The sequence below is a fragment of the Arachis stenosperma genome, chromosome 8 (genome assembly GCF_014773155.1).
Source record: "Arachis stenosperma cultivar V10309 chromosome 8, arast.V10309.gnm1.PFL2, whole genome shotgun sequence".
Lineage (NCBI taxonomy): Eukaryota > Viridiplantae > Streptophyta > Magnoliopsida > Fabales > Fabaceae > Arachis > Arachis stenosperma.
Window position 1 is genome coordinate 44,208,303 of NC_080384.1, and position 9,715 is coordinate 44,218,017.

The 9,715-nt window shown below is 34.9% G+C and overlaps 1 protein-coding gene across 2 annotated transcripts; it reads right to left on the bottom strand.

The window, feature by feature from the left end:
- Positions 1–3,881: 3,881 nt before the first annotated feature.
- On the bottom strand, positions 3,882–7,975 carry LOC130944886 (lysine-specific histone demethylase 1 homolog 2). Of its 2 annotated transcripts, XM_057873467.1 has the most exons (3): positions 7,893–7,975; positions 5,972–7,663; positions 3,882–5,288 (listed from the first exon to the last, which is right to left on the bottom strand). In XM_057873467.1, the coding sequence occupies exons 2-3, from the start codon at positions 7,500–7,502 to the stop codon at positions 4,579–4,581; spliced, it is 2,241 nt and encodes a 746-aa protein (XP_057729450.1). In that variant the 5' UTR covers positions 7,503–7,663; positions 7,893–7,975; the 3' UTR covers positions 3,882–4,578. The 2 variants fall into 2 exon arrangements, with proteins under 2 accessions (XP_057729450.1, XP_057729449.1); XM_057873466.1 differs by having other exon boundaries at positions 5,972–7,938.
- Between the last annotated feature and the right edge of the window lie 1,740 nt (positions 7,976–9,715).

Sequence of the window (9,715 nt, forward strand, 5' to 3'; positions counted from 1 at the left end):
TTTTATTTTCTCTACTTTAATCATAGTCTCATAAATCAGTTATCACTAAAGATATTAAATTACAAATAATATTTTAAAATTAGAATAAAATACTTAAATAAACCAAAACCAATTTTAAATTACACAAATTATTTAAACCAAAAATCGTTACATAAATCTCTTTTATGGACGTTTCTATATAAATCGAATGAGTTAGATACGATTTAGCAATTTTTTTACTAAATCGAATCAGGCTAACTCGAATCATTAAGGTAAGATGCAAATCGATGCACGTTGATTCGATTTATATATGCATGTTGTCGAGGTAGTAAAACAAATCATTTCAATTCAATTTATCCATGCACGTGATTCCCACAATAAATCGAAACAAGCTATTTCGATCTACCCTTGATTTTGTTTCCATACTAATTCGAATTGGCTTATTCAAATTACATACAGTGTGCGTCCATGGTAATTCGACTTTGGCTGAGTCGATTTATTAAGAATTTCCCTATAAATAGAATTCGAATTGAGTTCATTCGAACTATAATTCAGAAATTCTATCCCGCCAAACCCCAGAAAAACCTCAACCCAAAGACTTTAACATTTAGATATTCTGCTGATGGCGGATAACCCAGATCGTCTTTATCGCTTGAACGGAATTGTCCATATTGCTGGTGTCATCAATGAAGAAGTTAGTGCATATTTTTTTTTTGAAAATAAAATTAGATGTTTTACTTTTTTTTGTCTCTTTTAACGTTAGTCATAATTTACAATTTTTAAAGTAGATAGAGTGGTTAGAGTAATGATTTATTAGTTTCTAGAGATTTGACGGGACAAGTTTTAATTTGAATAGTGATTACAAATAACTAGAAGAGTATGAGTAGTGAAGATAATGGGTATTGAAACTTAGTTAGAGTAAGAGTAGTGATTGAGTCTATATTGTGATTTGGGTTGTTATTAAAAAAAGTATGGGTAATGATATGTGCTGTTTAACTTAGAATTCATGTGACGTCAACATTGCCAATGATAAACTGTTAGTGATCCAGATTGTGCGATCTTGTACATTAAATCAATTTTTTATTAACATTAAACTTATTTTATTAGGCCCAGTTTGATGAATATATGATTTTATTTTGTGTTTGAACCTGTAAGATTATTTGGTTGCGTTTATAGTATTCTTTGGATTAACAGATGCATTAGTTGATATTGTTATAGAAATATATTTTGATGTGGTCTTAATAGACAATTTGTTATCTTGTTTATACAGCCCCACCAATGTATCACGAGCATGAGACGGCAACAGGATTTACGCTTGGACAAGAGGATCGTTCTATACTTGTAGATGGCCGGTTTATACCATTTTGCGAGGATCGTCCTCAACACTGCAACACTATCCGACATCGTCGTCTGCAAACCTAATACCCATCGGGACAACTCATTGTATGACTCATTCCAATCTCTGTAAATTTGTGTCATGGTCTGCTGCTTAGCCAACCAAACCCTCTTGTAAGTCTGTCTAAAATTAAAATGTGCTCCTGTCACATTCAGCAGTACCTTAATACACACGGCAACATCAGCTCTAATCGTAGACAGTATGAATGTCGAGATCACATGATAATCAAGCTTCCTGTGATTACTTGATATTGACGTGGTCAAACAAGTATGAGGTCCATTATACCGTTTTACCTCCCAAATACTTCTACGCTGACGGAGACTGATCCGAATCAACCATATGCACCCGTTGCCAAATTCCTTACACTTCCCATAGTGCTTGCAATAATCAGACTCTACCACTTTGTACTGAACCTCACGTCAGATGTTATAGGTCTTCACGCTTAATACGGTCTCTTCTTTATCCTAAAAATGCTGACCAACCTGAAACTTCGCTAGTCCTCTAGTATTCTGTGTATCTCTGGCCCCAAATTCAATAGGTACGCCCGGTACCCCTACTGTCTCATGGCATCCAAATCCAAAATTGAAAAGTGCGGGAGATACTACTGAGTTCCTGAACTAGATACTCCCCCACCCATAGCTGGATTACTCCTTGCTATGTCATCACCACTATCATCAACAATTGTGTCGGGCTCCACATCATCATCGTCATCATCATCCCGCAGTACATCGTCCACACCATCCAGTGCTCCATCCTGTAATAAAAACCGGTGCCATATCAATAATACCAGCAATCGTAGTATCACATATTTCTCCATCACAACTGCGGTTTAAATCAGTTACAAAGGACGGGGAGGCAATCAACATTGCCTCAGGTGCAATCACAGGCACAGATAAATGTGCAATCTTAGGTTGGCCTTACACTAAATCGAATTCCTTAAATTTAATTTATACATATAACTCAATACATATTAAATCAAATTGGACTGTTTCGATTTACTATAGACAATGAAACTACCCTAATTCGAATTACTAGCTACCAGAAACTTTGGATAAGTCGAATTATACTTATTTGATTTACGAGGGTTGACAACATGCATGCATAAATCGAATAAGCCCAATTCGATTTGCATGAAATCCTAATAAATCGACTCATATTCATTTAATTTACTACCAACGTATGTAAATTGAATAAGGCTCATTCGATTTACACATAAACATCAATTAAAAAGTTCATATAATATTTTTTTGTTTGAGTAATTTGTGTAATTTAAGATTGGCTTTGATTTATTTAAGCATTTTACCATTCAAATAAAGGTTCTCAACAATTCAAACCTTTTTAAAAATAGCTTTTCAATCATCTACTACAATTACAGGGCTAATTTTTTTGGTAATGGATTGGAGAGGTGTGTTATGCATGGTTATAGAGAGTTGATGTATTTTTTATGGATATGGAGATAATTATTTTTTTTAAATTAAAAACTACAAATCGGAGGCTCAGATTTGGGTAGGGGTAGAAAACTGAGCCTCAGTTTTGGATAGAGATAGAAAACCGAGGGTAAGTTTTGAGTAAAAAAACAAAAAAAAATTAAAATACCCAAAATCGGAGGGTCCGATTTACATGTTTCAAAAAATTTTTAATGTTAAAACACAAATCTGAGGGTCAGATTTGTAAATTTTACAAAAAAAAAAATTAAAACCACAAATCTGAGGGTTTAGGGTTTGTGATCATCCATACAAAAAAAAAACACCAACTCTCCACATTATTTAAAAACACCACCATAATTACAATAATAAAAATAAAAAGTGCAATTACAGTACGTATCTACCAAAAAGGAAAAAAACAGATATAAATAAAAAAAAATTACACTTATCCTTTGTACTTTTTTTAAGAAAAAATGTGACAGTAAACTGGAAAGAGTTTCCAACGATTCTTAAATGCTACTAACGCTATTTAAATAAGATTTTGGAACCTTCATGAAGTCACGAAGTGATGAAGAGTTGAAGAAAATATACAAAGAAAAAGATGTATCAACTCTAAAATTTCTTCATTGTTCTCTTCATCCCTTAAGTTCTTGTTTATGGACAGAAAGAAATATAATTTACAATTTAAAAAATTATTGTATATTCATATTTAAATCATATCCGTGTAATTTTAAGAATAATTCATTGTCATTCGAGATATTTTAGAACTACATCTAATAACCAATTAGGGTTTCCAAACTAAGTTGTCATGTTTTTGAACTTCTCAACTTGGGTACAAATTATGATTCTTTGTACTTCAATTTTTTTTTTTTATAAATTGATCTAATAGTGATATGCAGTATTAAAAATGCTTATAGAAAGAATATCTAAGCTTTTTATATGGTAAAAGTATCTAACCTAAGTTTTATCAAATTTAAGAGAATATATAAAATTCTTAGATTTTTCAAATTCAATCTGGGTCTTACTTGAGAAAGATAAGAAAATGTCTAAAGTTCTCAAGTTAACATGCTACATTTTAGATTTTAGGTCATGGATTTTCAGTCTAAGTTTAAAACTCGTGACCTAAAAACCCAGTATAATTCACACTTTCTTGGGTTTTTTTTTGTTAGAAATATACAAACCATTCCTACATTTGGTACGAATTTCTTCTAATATGTACTCAAATTCATTGGAGACACACACCCATGGGAGAGGTTTGGCACCTCGATGTCGGGTCCATACCTCATACAGGGATGATTTAGAAGCCGCCACTTCACCTAGCAGCAAGCTTGTATAGATAATGTGTTAACTACCATTGAATGGGTGAATACCCGTAGAACTAAACAAAGAATTATGATACAAAAACAATATAGGTAAACCAAACAGGTCTACCTTAAAAATACAATCATATCCTTTGGGACGCTGTGAAGTTTAATATGAACACAAGATGTCTCGTACGGTTGTACCTTTCTCTGCATGCTGATTCTTCAACCATCCCATGGATTACTAGTGTCTATTGTCTTCAAATTTCAAATGACTCAATGTTCCTATGGTTTTAAGTTTCCTATGATCAGATAGCTAGCTAACAAATGAGATTGAAATCTTCTCTGGGGGTCAAATCTTCAAGATCTATCTAGCAGAAAAATTAGTGATCTAATTTGCCTACATACACAATGTGAACCCTAGAAGCAGAAAATCCATGCTTTTGTGAAGGGTATCTATAGCATTATCCACATCTACTTACACGAAAATCGAAGTTGCACGGTTCCTCCACCTGCCTTTTCGCGAGCTAGCTATGCTAGCTATAAGAGGGTGTCCTGCGTTGTATAAAGCATTTGATCCCATAAGTTTCAACCCGAGGCTTTTTGTCAAATATGACAGTCTACTTTCATCCCCTCCCGAAATTTGTTGCAATTGGAGTGCCTGTTCACGAGACATGATTGCGTAGAGCTGCAACGGCAACTTCAAGGGATAGGGATAGCTGTTTAACAGATCCTTGTAATGTTCCTCAGAAGCACCGAAAGTGACTTGCATAAGCCCCATTGATTGCGGACTTGCCGATGAAGGATCAAATATGAAAGCGAATTTACCATACTCCAAATCAGGCCTCTTGAATATATCTAACAGTACATCATTGTTCGGCCCGATGTTCTTTACTGTGTACTTTCTAGGATAGTTTTGCCGAACACGGCATGATTGGTAAATGCGTGAAGCTTCTCTCAACCCACTCAGGAAAGCACCGTGCATTGTGGCTGGGTACTGCCTACTTGTGGCCTCACCAGCAAAGAACAGTCGGTTACCCACATTTTCAGCGAGTATATCATAATCACTACCAGATGATTGCACACTAACATGAGAATATGCACCGCATGATAGTGGATCGCTGCCCCATCGTGTGCAAATCGACTGTATCGGATTGGGCACAGTGATACCTTTAGATTGATATATACCTGCATAATAGATGCCCCACATGAAGCAAAATAGGCAAAGGAATATAACATGATATTAAATAAATAGTTGGATTGATAAAACTCATAATTTGTAAAGGTTACTTGATAGTACAAGTATAACAAGAATTTACACCCAGTATAAGGTGATCCCTACTTTTATAATCATCGTCATCATCATCATATATATTCAAAACATAAAGCTAAGAACACATTCAACAGATATATACAAATTTTATAATTGAATTAATACTGGATTCTTTTCTTGTGTTTTCAGGAGTTCCATACCCGATTTCTTGAATTAAACAGTTAAGTTTCCATGACTATTCCAGTATTGCACTCATTTATCAAGTCATAGTTATACTATTGTTTATTAGTATTTTATTACTCTTTTCTATTTATAAACAGGGGAATGTGGAAGGAGCGAACATGTTCAGTAAAGAAAATTTCATATATAATTATGTAATAGAGGCTGTGACTAAGACTACAAAATCCGACTAAACCGTGGCAACATAAATAAATGTGATCCTTTTTTGAATTACAATATTCCATACCATGATTTAGTAAATGAAACAAAAAAGGCAAAGCAAAATAAAATTAAATTAAATATCAAAATTTGGTATATTAAATAACATGATATACTAGCATTTGATTTTTCACAAACAATCAATGAACTAAATCAATACCTCTTAAGACGTTCAAAACCCGATTGAGCAAATCAGATGGATCTGTGGATTCAAAGCTTTGTGCAGCTTCACCAGCCACCAGTGCAAGAAGTGCTGGGCCTCCTGAAACAGTATGGTAACTGTAAAACAAGAAGAATTCACCACGTTGATGGCTACATTCATTGAGACATCCGAATGTGTCCAGTTCTTCACCCCAGAACACATGAGGAAAAACCATTGCTACTTTGTTCAGCAGCCCAAATCCCAACCTCTCAATTGCTTCGAGCTTTCTGGGAGGTAATTCGGGTTCAAAGCTCACAGTCTTCTTTTTCAGAACCCCAAGAGGCAAAGTGCACAAAACGATATCTCCTTGGAAGACTTGGTCCCCTGCAATAACCTCAATACCGTCATTTCCATATCTGATGGTGCTGACAATCTTTTCATAAAAAATAGGAACTCCTTCACATAAGGCTTTTATCAATCTCCAATTGCCTCCTGCAAGAAAGCAATGATCACCACCCATTTCATATGGATCGTCCTGATCCCAATACGCAGCTGAAAGATTCGAAAGACATCCAGCATTTGCGTATTCTAAATTCGCAAGGTGCCAATCAAGCAACTGCTTCTCATCAGGACTTCGAGCCACAGCATACAAAAGCCTGAGTGTCTCCAAGACTGAACCAAGAGATGTATCACTCGCAAACCCACCCATAATTTTCCGCAGCTCCATAACTTTGTCAAGTAACCTATTGAATATGAACTCAACACTTGCATCCATTTTCTTATCAACCGGTTCCCCGTTTGGCTTGTACAAGGGGCAATTATCTCTAACTTTATGAAGCGGTATAGAAAGCTGTCGAGCCAGAACCCCCAAAGGGTTAGCATGAATGCCAGTAATAACACTCCCACCAAGATCTATCGCAGCGAATTTCCCATCGGCCCCCATTTTTTGAGTATAAACCCTGCCACCAGGACGGTTCCTGCCTTCCAAAACCACAACCTTATAACCAAACGACAATAGCTGCCGGGCAGCTGCCAATCCAGCAAGACCAGCACCAATGACAATCACGGTCCCTTCATTTGCCTCCGGAATTTGAGCAGAAAACGCAGGCGAAACCCCAAAATTAATGTAACCATTGTACAGAAGAAAGTCATAAGCAGAATTAATCAAATGTTCACACTCACTGCTCACGGTCTCTCGAATATGCCCTTTCGTCAACCAAACCCTCACATTACTTCTCCACAGAGTTAGTATATGATTCCTTATGACAATATAATCATTTTGCTCTTTCCCACCCAACTGTCTCACAACGCCGGCTCTAATCTCATCCTCAAGCAAAGCATCAATGGGGAAACCTAGAGAAAACGCAATCATAGCCTCGGTTTCAGTCTCTTTCTCCAAAGCCTCCTTGGTCTTACTTTTCTTCTTCAATCCACTCCCTAACTCCTTCTCAAAAATCTCATCCATCAAATTCTCGTCATAGCTCCGCAAATTCGCCTTCTTTCTCAGCGAACGCTTCGCAACGGATCCATCCAAACATGGAGTTTGCATTGTTGCTATCTAGGGTTCAAATAATGAAGCCAACAAAAATCCTAACCCTAGGTCAACAAAGAAACATGCCTCAACTTAAACTATTTCAAAAAACCCCATAATACATTCCTAATTTCCTATGAAACCTCAACGGACGGAATCAGAGCACGGCGGCGGAACAGCTGAGCAGACAGCACAGAAAGAGCAGAACACAGATCCGGCGAGAGAAGGGAAGATCGGCGGCATATCGGAAAAATTAAAGGTATTTTGTTAATGCAAGAAAGGGCAAAGAAATGCTCAATGGACGCTATTTACTCATTTAGCCACTGATTAATTAAACAAAGAACGCAAGAAATGAGAGAGGGAGAAGTGAGAACAAGAGGAAATTGTTGAGAAAGAGAGAGGGCTTACAGCGATTGGATGCGGAGGTTTCTTCTCACTAGAGAGAAGGGAGACACACACACAATGCATGCGAAATGCGACAAATATTGTTTGATATATCCCAAGGATAACTTCGAAATATGAATTAAGAGTAATCTTATTGAATTTTTTTTAAAAATTAGTTAATTTTTTTAAAATTATTTTATTTTAAATTTTAAATTGTAAACGTTTAATTTTAATTTTAATTTTAAATTTTAAATTTTTAAAAAATAAAATTTTTAGAATTAAACTAAAAACTTAATTAATATTAATTAATTAAAAATTATTTTTTTGTATTTTCTCATGAATTAATCCAAGCGAAGATGAGTGTGAATAGAATCTTTTGAATTTTTTCCTTAAAATTTTGACGACAAAAGGAGAAAATGGTATATTATTATCTTTTATGTATTTCAAATCGTATTTTGAACTTTTGATAGACAATGAAAAATAAAGTTCAAAAAAAATAAAAATTAGTTTAGAAAAGCAGTCTTAATAAAATCTACATGAAAATTTTAAAAAAATACACGAAAAAATAGAAAAAAATAACATTCTAGCAAAAGTTCATGTTCTTGCCAAATAAATTTATTTTCACAAACATTTGCTTTTCGAAATTCATGATGAATATTTCAATTATTTAGTCTATTTTAACATTTTTTAATAGCTAAAACTAATATTTTTGTGGAATGCAATTCAATGATTTTTTAAAGGTAGAGAGTTATTACTACTTTAGAGTCAACTTTTATGCAAATATTCATGTATCTATGATTTAGGGTCAAATTCAAACCCAATAGAATACCTCATAATTTTATTAGAGTCATCGTACAGCTACCTAGATTCACATCGTAATAAACCAAAAACTTACTTTCATGGTCTCTTAATATACCATTGCAAGCCGCTTGACTGTCCTTTCTAACAGAACTATCGAAATCCAGCTTAATGAAAGAAGGGGTTGAGGGATCTAACATATTTGTTTTTTCAACAAAGCATCCAACTCTTTTCGTTATATGAGCTATCTTCTTATGTGTTGAGTTATACTCTTTAACTAAGTGTACCACCAAATCGTGGATCTTATCTTCATCTACTACATAGACCCTCTCAAAAATATGTTTGTTACGACAATACCAAAGAGAGCACAGGGTGCAAGAAAACACCAAGGACCAAGGAACGTCTTGGTAATAGGATTGAAATGATAAGTTCTTTAACAAATAGGGAAAGACGGGTTCATTAAAGAATGTATCGAAACTCAATGATGCATCCATGCTCTTTCACGTATTTTTTGTGACTCTACAGTCGCGAAGGACGTAGAGCAAATACTTTGAAGAAGAACCACAACGAGCAAATATCTTCTTGGGTCATGTATCTGCAAGCTCGAACCTCATTTGTCAAAAGGGTTTTATTAGCAACTAGTCCAAGAAAGGTGTGCAGTCTTTGGGAGATTTAACTTTTTAAATTCTCAAAAATAAATCAGTCCTAGAGTCTTTAAGGGCATTTAAGTAAAGAGAACACACTGACTTAATGCTAAATTTATCATTGGAATTAAGAAGCCACGCTACCTGATCATCCCCCAAGTTTGCTTCTGAAGTCTTCAAGGATGAGAAAATAGGATCCAATCTTCTCCTAAAACTTTCTCAATATTGCTTAAATCCCAATTGTCATTTGTTGCATATTCATTGACCATGTCGTTTAGCATATCCTCTGATATATCTTGTTGAACAAAGTCTTCAAGTTTATTCACTTCCAAGATCCAATGATCTTTCCAAAATCGAGTGTTATCACCATCACTGATCTGCCATACTAGATCCCTTTTAAATTTG